General features: G+C 34.6%; 2 protein-coding genes across 3 annotated transcripts; one reads left to right on the top strand and one right to left on the bottom strand.

Annotated features, from left to right (window-relative positions):
* The first annotated feature begins 1,080 nt into the window (after positions 1 to 1,080).
* LOC110631917 (uncharacterized) lies at positions 1,081 to 4,113 on the top strand. Its single transcript, XM_058145004.1, has 9 exons — positions 1,081 to 1,338; positions 1,456 to 1,568; positions 1,854 to 2,026; positions 2,298 to 2,391; positions 2,605 to 2,716; positions 2,829 to 2,917; positions 3,247 to 3,332; positions 3,441 to 3,505; positions 3,662 to 4,113. Exons 1-9 carry the CDS (start codon positions 1,125 to 1,127, stop codon positions 3,769 to 3,771), a joined length of 1,056 nt encoding a protein of 351 aa, XP_058000987.1. The 5' UTR covers positions 1,081 to 1,124; the 3' UTR covers positions 3,772 to 4,113.
* Positions 4,114 to 8,095: 3,982 nt separating this feature from the next.
* LOC110631957 (uncharacterized) lies at positions 8,096 to 10,203 on the bottom strand. 2 transcript variants are annotated; one of them, XM_021780009.2, is made up of 4 exons: positions 10,048 to 10,203; positions 9,807 to 9,962; positions 9,338 to 9,589; positions 8,096 to 8,615 (listed from the first exon to the last, which is right to left on the bottom strand). In XM_021780009.2, the coding sequence occupies exons 1-4, from the start codon at positions 10,120 to 10,122 to the stop codon at positions 8,337 to 8,339; spliced, it is 762 nt and encodes a 253-aa protein (XP_021635701.2). In that variant the 5' UTR covers positions 10,123 to 10,203; the 3' UTR covers positions 8,096 to 8,336. The 2 variants fall into 2 exon arrangements, with proteins under 2 accessions (XP_021635701.2, XP_021635702.2); XM_021780010.2 differs by lacking the exon at positions 8,096 to 8,615 and adding an exon at positions 8,637 to 9,058.
* Positions 10,204 to 11,676: the final 1,473 nt, after the last annotated feature.

Raw genomic sequence — 11,676 nt, 5'->3', positions numbered from 1 at the left:
AAATTCAATTTTAGAAATTCTTAAAAGGGAAAATAAATTTATTAAAATTTAATTTAAGGACTTCAATTGTAAATAATAATAATTTAAAATATATTTTTTTTTATCTTACATAGACTTGTTTATCACAAATAAAAATATAAAATATACGACGAGATTCATCTATTAAATATATAAGTGTCATATAATGACAAGATTAAAAATTAACATTAGAAAAGGGAAGGCCTTATAATTTTATTTTTTCATCTGAAAAAATAACAAATGCTTTCAATTGGAGTTGAAAAATAGCTTTTAAATTTTAAGAATATCTTTTTTATAAAATACATATTGATAATATTATTTTTACTCATAATGATAATTTTTTAATTTTATTAACTTATTTTTTTTTTAAATTTACCATGCAATCTATACAATAATGACTTATAAGTTCATAGTTTATATATGAATATAATTACTACAATAAAGCACAAGTTAATAAAAATTTTATCAAAATTTTCATTCATCTATACTAAATATCAAGGTTGATAAAAATTCTATACATGAAATTATTAAATTTAATTATGAAATTGAAAAAAAAAAAAGAAAAAAAAGAGAAGAAGTAAAGAATAATAATAGAAAATGAATGAGAAAAAAAAGTTGAGTATTGAGTGTTGATATTTTAAGTTTATTGGATATATATATATATAAGTAATTATAATTTGTTATTTTACTGAGCTATTTATTTTAATGGTTAAAATAATTTTTAATATATATATATATATAAAAGATTCATAGTGAATCGGATTTTAACAAAAAAATTTTATGTTAAATTAACAATAATACTTCCCCAGAGCATAAAATACCTGCAATGGGCACAAGAAACGGCGTCGTTGCAGTAAGCGGACAATTCCCGGCAGTTCCCTCCAAAGTGAACGGTCCATATCTTTTTCCCCGCAAGCAAGTAGCCAAAACCCATCTACAACACCATTTGTAATTCAATGATTGGCGAGTCGAAAATCTCCATAGCCAAGCCAACCGGCCCAACCCCACAAATCATCTGCAACCAAAGACCAGCAAAAGGGACCTAATAGAGAGTGAAAAATACCCGGTTCAACAAAAACCCAATAGTCACCGGTTCCAATTCTTTAATGCCACACATGGGAACCGTTTCTTGGTCCTGCCCATCTCTCGGAGTTGGACCTCGTCCCCTCGTGATTGTTGACTATTACTCCACACTCCCTTGTTCAAATCGCTCTTCCCCAATGCTCTCCTCGTCCAAAAGACTCAAAACCAGACTAATATTACCAACATTATCTTCATCCATGGCCAACCCATTTCGAGTTTCTGCCTCCTCTGTGATTGGTATGATTTTATATGTGCTAAGTAGTTCAGTTCTTGATTAATTGAGGTACTTTATATTTTTTCTTTTTGGAGGGGGAGGTTGTCTATGTAATTTGTTGATTGATTTGGTTCCTAAAGGTGCGCCGAATGAAGAATTGGAGGCTGCATCTTCTGGTCTTGTGGGAGAGAATGATCTGCTTATTGTTGGCCCAGGCGTTCTTGGTCGCTTAGTTGCTGAGAAATGGCGCCAGGTACTGTTTGGTCATCGAAATCATTTGGTCATTAATGGGTGCTTACTTTTTGTATATAATTCTGGTTCGTTTCATATATCTCATCCTCAATTCTGGATCTGTTAGTGATTTTGGGTTATTATAGTTTAAATTCGGAAAGGTCAATCAATTTTGGGTTCTTTAATTCTTTGCTTTGCATGTTCAGGCCTATATGGGAATTGTGTGATTCTTTTGGGGTTAATTTGCTTAAGAGTTGAGAGGTTAGTGGTATTGGTTTTGAATCTATTTCTTTCTATTCTTGGGCAGGAACATCCGGGGTGTCAAGTTTATGGGCAGACAGTGACTACAGACCACCATGATGATCTGATAAAAATAGGGATCAATCCATCTTTGAAGGAAACTAAACCAATTCACCAGTTCCCTTACGTCATTTTCTGCGCTCCTCCCTACCAAACCTCTGACTATCCTGGTGATGTCAGGTTATAAACTTGAGAATCATTGTTTCTAAAATTAATGCAGTTGTAATAAGAAATATATTTTCCATGGTAGAAAATGTCTTTGTGTAGTGGATCTGAGTTCATAAAGACTTTAGATGTCCATATGATCTTGCACTTTTTTGCTGTAGTTATGGGTAAGGTGCTGAAGAGTTTTCTCTATATGGGAGGGAGAAAAAATTGCAACGTTTGATTGATTTTGATATTTTTCCTCTCATGCCTTATGGTGTTGTTTTTTGGACCATGATTGCACCAGGGAAGCTGCTTTGAGCTGGAATGGAGAAGGTTCTTTCTTGTTTACATCAAGCTCTGCACCATATGATTGCAATGACAATGGACAATGTGATGAGGTGATACTGATGCCTCTACTTGTCTAACATGAGTCAGAACTCAAAACGCACTTCTCTCTATCTTTTGGAGCTCAAAAGAATTCTTTCCTAGCCTACTTTTAGATATGGCCTTTTGTCTTGGGAATATATAATGCCAACTAGATTAGCGGAGATTATACTTATGAAGTAATATATATCATATATGTCATAAATTCTCAATATGCTTCTATGCAGGACTCTCCAGTTGTACCGATTGGGAGAAGCCCAAGGACCGATGTGCTTCTAAAGGCAGAAAAAGAAGTGTTGGAGAGAAATGGCTCTGTCCTGAGATTGGCAGGACTTTACATATCCTTTCTTAGACTTGAATTGTGAGGATCCCATGCACATTTCCAAGGGAAATTCTAGGCATTTGCCTCGAATTTTGGCTTTCTATTCATTTAACCTTAACGGGCCCTACAAAGCAGATAGGGGTGCACATGTTTACTGGTTGGAGAAGGGGACTGTTGAATTTCGTGCAGATCACATCCTCAATCTCATACATTATGAGGTCAATACTTTCTTCTTTCGAATTTATAATTTCTGCTTCTTGAATTATGGTCAATGCGCATTATCATGCCAAGTTATTTATTTGCCATTTTCCAATTATTTTCTGTCTACTTTTTATTAAACAAGAAGTTTCATTTTTGGTTTACTTACCATGCTGTAGATGGTATTTGAGCATTATTGAAGGTAGTTCAGTTCTATCCCTGCAGCCTTGAGTTTTTTTGTGCTACAATTTTTAGTCGTATCTGTATCATAAACTAGTGAAATGTTGAAAAAAAGAATCATAAACTAGTGAAAGTAATTTCTGGTTTGGACCTGGTGCTATTCTAACAGGATGCAGCTTCCCTTTCTGTTGCAATCTTGAAAAAGAAATTCCGTGGCCGAATTTTCTTGGGTTGTGACAATCATCCATTATCGAGGTACATCGTTGTTGATTATAACCTTCTTATGTTTTCAAGGAGTTGATTAGATAAACTAGTGATGTTCAGAAGAATAACTTGGCCCTGCCTCTTTAAATTTCTCTGCAGGCAAGGAGTGATGGATTTGGTTGCTAAAAGTGGGAAATTCAGTAAAAAATTTGAAGGCTTTGCTGGTAAGCTCCTTTCTGATGTTTGACAGGTTTGACTTCTCTTTCGTTTCTGCCTCATTATCTTCTAATTTGAGTAAGGAACTTTATTTATGTTCTTCTCTTTTTGTTTTTGTTATTTGAACCATGGAAATTCACACATTGCTCATCTTGTTATTGCAGGAACAAGTGATCCTTTAGGCAAGAAACTAAACAACACTAAAACTCGAGAGGAAGTAGGATGGGAGCCAAAATACCCTAGCTTTGCTCATTTTCTTGGTGTATCTAACTAACTGCTATCTGTCTTTTGCACTTGGATGGAATATAATTGATAGGAAAGGACAGAGTCAACTGGCTCAAAGAATGCTCAGAGATGAGCTACTGACCTCTTTTTAAATTTGTTCAGCTCTTTCCTGAGGTACTTCTTGCAGGTTGCCTATGAAATATCACACTTTCGAGCACATTTAGATGGTCAGAACCATTTATACTCGCATTCGATTTTATGAGATTTATGTATATGTATATCATATCGGTGTATAATGCGAGCTTTTGTATTTTCTAGCAATACTGCAAGTTGTAAGAACATTTATTCATCTTGAATATGCTTGACGCATAATCTTGGATTTTGCTCATCAGTTATTGACTTCTGCTCTTCCCCATATCCTCAGATTCAAATTTGATTGGTGGCAAGGAAAGTTGGTTCTATCGCAAGTATTGAATTACCCCAGGACCTTCTAATAAGAGATTCATGTTCATAAGCGCCGCTCGCCAATCATTGTGATAATAAAAGGTTTCTGCTTGTGTTTCTGAAACTATATTAATAGCGTCCCGATATTTAAGTAAATGAGGAACAGGAGAAAAGAAATTTAACTAATCTTTTCTGGATGGCTTCGAATGGCTAATAATTTTATACCATCCTACGAGTGAGGATAAAAATTAGGGGTGTGCGGTTTCAGTGTTTACTGGATCGATGTGAGTCGCTTTGGCAGTGGGCCTCACGGATTGTCCCTTGGGAGGTTTCGCTCCCAAAGCGACGATTTAGGTGACCCCACATATATGGCCCGATTCCCTTCTCCCATTTCCGATGTGGGACGGCGGCACTGCAGCGTTACATATCGCGTCCCCTGATCGTTATAACCCACCAACTTCGTGGCGTCCTCGCACCCTCACGTTCTCGAGGGAGTCCGGCTCTGATACCTATTGTGACCAGCCATCGGTATTGTCGCTTTGGCGTGGGCCTCACGGATTGTCCCTTGGGAGGTTTCGCTCCCAAGCGGACAATCCGTGAGGCCCACGCCAAAGCGACAATACCGATCTGGCTGGTCGTTACAATTGTGGGTTGTAACGATCGGGGACGGCGATACGTAACGCTGCAGTGCCGCCGTCCCACATCGGAAATGGGAGAAGGGAATCTGGCCATATATGTGGGGTCACTAAATCGGTCACGCGCTTTGGGAGCGAAACCTCCCAAGGGACAATCCGTGAGGCCCACGCCAAAGCGACAATACCGACCGGGCTGGTCGTTACAATTGGTATCGAGCCGACTCCTCCAGACGAGTGGTGCGAGGACGCCCCACGAAGTTGGTGGGTTGTATCGGACTGTGGGGACGGCGATACGTAACGCCTGCAGGTGCCGCCCGTCCCACATCGGAAATGGGAGATGGGAATCTTGGGCATATATGTGGGGTCACTAAACCGGTCAGCGCTTTGGGAGCGAACCTCCCAAGGGACAATCCGTGAGGCCCACGCCAAAGCGGACACACCGACTGGCTGGGTCGTTACAATTGGTATCAGAGCCGGACTCCCTCCAGTACGAGTGGGTGCGAGGACGCCCCCAGCGGAAGTTGGTGCCCACGGGCCAAAGCGGACAATACTGACTGGGCTGGGCTGGGTCGTTACAGGTACGGTTCTTGATTCTTCAGTTTCGATTTAATTCGATTCTCGACGATTAAAACAATTTTATATAATTATTTTCTTAAAAAAAATTATATTTGAATTAACATTTAAGTTTTGAATTGGATTATTAATATATAATATATTTTTTAACTATTTCTAAATATATAATTATTAACTATAAAGTAAATGTATAATTTAGGATTAAGTATGTTATATAATATAATAGTATAAGTATATCATATAATATATATTTTAATTATTTATTAATTATGTAATATTTAACTATAAGATATCAATATAATTATTAATTAATATATATGGTATAATAATATATTTATAATTAAAAATTGTAAGGTAATTTAATATATTTATAATTAAAATTATTAAAAATATAATATTATATTATATTTAATTCATATATATATATATTCTAAAAAAGGTATATATTATATCTAAAAAAAATACATATATAAAATTGATTCACGATTTAGTACGGTCTTGGTTTGGTTTCAGTATGATTCCAATTCAGTTTTTAGTGAAAAATCAAAACTGAACTAACATATCAAAATAATTTCAATTTAATATGATTTTTATTAATTCAGTATAATTTTTATAGATTCAGTCTGATTTGAAATCCTAATAACCGTGTACAGTCCCAATAAAAAATTATAGAAGGAAATCAAGCTGTAATCATGGGACTTGTAAACTGGAACATGCACATGTGATGTTTAGGACAATCACAATTGATCCTAATCTGTGTCCCCTCTAAATTTCAATGTTTCAAATGTTAGGGTAAATTACAACTTGTGCCGTTAGATAATTAAAACTCACAAGCCAGTCGCTTCATTCATAATTTGAAACAATTATATTTCTTATATTTCATTAATAAAATGATTCAATCATCCAAAATGATTACATTTTCTAACATGAGAGAGTTGTAATTTATTCAATTTTTTTTTATTATTTTCTGCTTTTAATGAGAGGATTATAGTATTGACAGAGTCATAATTAATTTATCTTTTTCATTTGGATCATAACTGGTGCATGTATTATTTTTTTAATTTATTTTTAAATCAAAATTAACCCATTTTTGGTTCACGAATCTCAAGTTACCATGAGATTTCTGAACCAAACAAATCCAAGTCAACTTCACGTGGCAACCATTTACCATTTCCTACCAACTTATATTGCATTGCCTCATCCCTCCTCTCTTTTCTATAGACATAGTAGTCAAGAAAACTCTCAAGGCAAGGGAAGGCGTTTGATATGGGGAAGATTTACATCTCAGAATCAGATGATGATGATGGAGGTTTGGATCTTAAAGTGATTCTAGTTTTGATCGCATTAGCTTTCCTGTTGATGTCTGTCTGCATCCCTACAAGGCGGCCAAGGGCTTATGCTGTGTATCGCTGCTGTTAGATACTATCCCTACAAGCTTTCTCTCTGTTTCCTCTGTTTTCATTATGTCTTGCATTTAACACAACTTTTCCCTCTTCTTTCTGAGGAGAAAGAAGAATGTTGTGTAGTTGTTCTTGCGAAAAGTAGTCACAGAAATGGAATTATCTTGTTTCTTGCTTTTCTAATAAAAGACATGGTACTATGATTCATGGTTCTTATACTGATTTTGTTCTGGGGAAACTTCGTTTCAGCTTGCAGGCTTTAGTTATAAATTGTTCAGTGAAAGCCAGAGATCCTCCATTTCACATTCATGGATTTCTTGACTAAACAATGAGGCATATGCTTGATGCGTTAGGTACTAACTAACAAAGAAAAAAAAATAACATTAAAGAGTGTCTCCTGGCAAAGCAATTTGCATTTTCAATTTAAAATAAGCCCATGTTGTTAAGTACACAATTAAGTTGACCCCTAGTTTGGAAATTTTTAAAACTGAGTTCTTTGATGAATTTACATGGCTTTAAAAGAAAAAGAAAGATAACTTCTTGGTTGTATCATCCTCATTATTATTCATGAGGCGCAATGTGACGCATTCTAAATTCCAAGTTAATGCAATTTGAGATTCTAAATAGTACAGCTCCCGAACAAAATAAATTGCAGGAGTCAACTTGGCTTTGGAGTTTGAAATCCTTCTTCTCTTCTTACAGATACAAAGAGATCAATAATAAAACTTAAGAGCAGAGGTGCCAGATGATAAATGTATAGATCTTGCTGGTTTTTTTTTTTTTTTTTTTTTATAGTGGTTATCATCTGCATATGCTGTATGTTGTTGCTGAAGAATCCTCCATACAAGAGTACTACATGCTCTGTTTCCTGCACTTTTGGGGGCCAACTAGTAGAAGGCAACAAAATTTTGGATATTTTCACTTCGTTTGAACAATAATCTTGTTTCATGTATTTATTGTTTGAGAGAAAAAATGACTAATGATACATGTTTTGTTTTGTTCATTTTGCTTCTTTCTTGTTCATATTGCTTCTTTCCAGCTCCGTTCTTGTTCTAAAGGAACGTCACCTTCCTTCTGAACCTGAGACTGAGAGCTTAAACTCAATTTCTGAAAGAATTATCAGTTACAGTTTTTTTGCCATAAATAAAATGGTGTTTATACCACGTTATCCCAAAGAACAGGCAACCTGCAATGCATCTAACAATGCTGTTGGTGGCATCTAGCTAAATCAACCATGGAATTAAATTTTTTGAAAGATTTCAACATTTGCACAAGGATTCAGCTTCAGTTCCTCTATTTTCCACAGAGGACAAGCCAGAGGAAAACAAACATGTCAACTTACATAAATATCAATAAGCATTCAGACCCAAACATTATGAACATGCCATAATCTTAGCCGCATTCAGCAGCCATTTCTTTACATGATTTTATAGGATCAGAGATACGATGTGGAATTAACAACATAAATCACCTTGGAGAAGCACCTTCTTCTTTGGCAATTGGAAGTTGCAACATAAGAGAGCATAAACAATTATATACAGAAGCCCATTATTGCAGCAATCCTACTCTTGTTGCTGTGAGCTTTGCCAAGACCAAGGAGTAGATGCCACATTTGAAATGCAGATCTCAATACGTAATAACTCATGAATGGCACCTCGGCAAAGGACACCCAAAACCTCCTCCCCTTTGTTTGTTAGAAGATCTGCCAAGGATATTATACGAGAATGAAATTCATCTCTCATGCGGAAGCCATAAAACCATCTGCCAAGTTTCCACCATTTCACACACACTTGTTGCTCTGAAATTTTGCAACTTTGGAGTGCATCCATGACATGCCCAGCCTGCCCATTATTACATCCAAATGTCACACAAAGAGAGCATATAAAAGAACAGCACATAATTGGAAAAAGCTCTGGAGCATCTAAAGGTAAGCTATAAAAATAATGTAGCATGAGGCTACCATTTTTTTGATTGATGCACATGAGTTCCACATATCTAGATGAGCAATTGAGCATGCACACTATTTTCTCCATATGCAAATCAGGCAGTCATGTTTCTGCTGTGGACGTTGATTAGTGCTCCAATTGGAGGTCATTCTTCTTTGAGTTTCTTAGGCCAAATTTCTAACACAGCAGCACAATACTTGCTGATTTTAAACAATAGCCTAGAAGACCTGAGCTAGCTGTTGCTTGAAGGTGGACTAGTTAAGAAGCTTGGGATTAAGTACTTGAGTGATTTCTCCAGCTGGTGAATCAAATTGATCAAACCCATGTTCAAGCTAGGCCTGAAGTGCAAATATTTACTACCTTAAACTCAAAGATCCAGAAACTTAGGCTACTCACAGCAATATCAATTTCTCCTCAAAGTTGATATAAAGGCATACAAAATATCAAGGGTTTTACACAAATGGCGTATTAGTCACATTTCATAGCATGAGGACCTGAAGAAATGTTCACTGATAAAAGGATTGCCAATCAAAGAATTAAAAGATGCTAACCTCATCCATCTAAACAAAAGTAATCAACACCGTGAAACAAACAAAAAAAGTGCAAGAGCAGTTTACCTGCACTTGAAGGCAGAAAATGCAGTAGTGCAAACCAATCAAGTTAAGCAGCACATTCAGCTTTGGTTTGAAAAGAAAAATTTGGACATCCCTAAATGCAAGCTGCTTCGAACACAATTCTTCAACTGCTTTGTAATAGTCCCCAAACGCGAGCGACTTATTAGATGAAGAGCAATGCTCCACAAACTCAACCACAGCAGTAGCGTTACCCGCCATCTCTCTATGCATCCTTATGTAAATCTGCCTCCATCCCTACATCACCAAATTAAATTACCAAATGAGAAGAAAAAATCCAATCAACGGATAGTAGCAGTAATCAAGAGGGTTTATTCAGAAATTCATGAAAAGATTCAATAGGACGGCATCAACGAAGAATTAACAAGTGGGTTTGTTTGAATTTCACATAACAAGAATACAAACCGCTACAAAAACCTGAAATAAACTGATTCCAAGATCGAAAAGAACGAACCTTGATGATGATAGGATCCGAAGAAGAAGAAGAAGAATTGTTGGGAAAAGTAACCAAAGGCCATCTTTCTCTGGTAAGAGACTCCCATAAGCAATCCAACCCGCATAGCTCCCTCCAAAATCGAGAACAACTACCCAATGCACACACATCCAATACCTTCAGAAACAGAAATTGAAACATTAAAAATAGAAGAAAAAAAAAACAAAGAAAACATCACAAAAAGCAGGAGAAATCATTGAACCTCAAGAGATGAAACGATTTTAAGGGCAATATCGAAGGGGAGGGAGCTCTGCATATTACTCGATATTTGTTTCATTGCTCACTCATCGAAGTAGAATTGTTATGGAATGATTTTTTTTTGGGTTAAATTAACTCAAACGACGGCCTAAAACGTTGCATTTTTTTTTTTTTATAAAAACGAACTAGCAAATAGATATTGGCCACGTGTCGTTAAGCCAGGCGTAGGATTTATAAGATGGTGAAAAAAGCAGGTGATTTAAGTGATTTGTTGCCCTCCAATGGTTCGATGTGTCGTTTACCTGCTGAAATGGCAAATCACGTGCTAATGCTATGGGAACTACATCTCGTTTCATCCAACTAGTATCTGACGGCGTCGTTTTGTGTAATAGTACCTGACCCATGCCACTTGGTCCTATAATTTAAAACATATATTATTTAATTTATATATTTTACTTTTTTTTTAATTATTTAATTTTTATGCTAATCAATTTATTATTTAATCCCTTTATCTTAATAAAATTAATTAATTAATCAATATATTTAAAAAAAATAAATTAATTAATTTTTAAAATTTAATTTTGTTAACTATTTATACCTAAACTATCTCAATCTTATCTCTCTTATTATTTCCCTATTACTCTCCTTTATTTTTTTTTATCCTATTACTCTGCAACCACAACCCTTCTCCCCTCATTCTTTTTCTGTTTTTTTCTATTGATAAAAATAGCATCAGTTTTCTTAGATTTGTAAATAATCAAGAAAATTTATTTTTAATAAAAAAAAATACAAAAATAATGTCTAAAAAATTGAATAAAAAAATTAAAAAAAATATAACTTCAGATTCAGTCTCCATATAACAACATTTTCATTATATCTAAGAATATATTTTCAAAATACAGGACCAACTAATTAATTTTACTAAAATGAATAGACTAAATAATTATTATTTTTTTAAATACAAGAATTAATTAATTAATTTTTTTAAAATAAATAGACTAAATAGTAATTTGATTAGTATTGATTGATGAAAAATTTGAAAAAAGAACTAAATTATTTAATGAAAATAAAATATATAGAGTAAATAATATATTTTTCAAAATATAAAATTAAATAATTAATTTTATTAAAATATAAGAGTTAATATATATATATATATATATATATATATATATATATATATATATATATATATATATATATATATATATATATATATATTCTAATCCTGGTATTGTAGACTCTGTGTATGTACTATATATATATATATATGTTCTAATCCTGGTATTGTAGACTCTGTGTATGTACTTTCATTTCGTGGAAATTTGATAGTCGTCTGTATCTGCAATTTCGGGCCGAGCAGATAAGCTGCTGGAACAATTTCAGAACCGGGTTAAGATTATAGACTACCCCACCATTTTCAGAGCTCTGGACGCGTTCTGGTTGTTAGATTTGATATAGGTAAACTCGAACTCTACATTACTCAATTTTTGTCTTGTACTGGATTAGAATAAAATTTATAAAATATTCGTGGATGATAAGAAAATTACGATTCCTATTGCAATAGCCTTATAATATTGTTAATGACCGCATGACAGGTTTATAGAATTTTTAAAGTTAGTTTGGATAGTTT

This window comes from Hevea brasiliensis, chromosome 4 (assembly GCF_030052815.1).
Source record: "Hevea brasiliensis isolate MT/VB/25A 57/8 chromosome 4, ASM3005281v1, whole genome shotgun sequence".
Classification (NCBI taxonomy): domain Eukaryota; kingdom Viridiplantae; phylum Streptophyta; class Magnoliopsida; order Malpighiales; family Euphorbiaceae; genus Hevea; species Hevea brasiliensis.
This window is presented reverse-complemented; position numbering and strand designations above follow the sequence as displayed.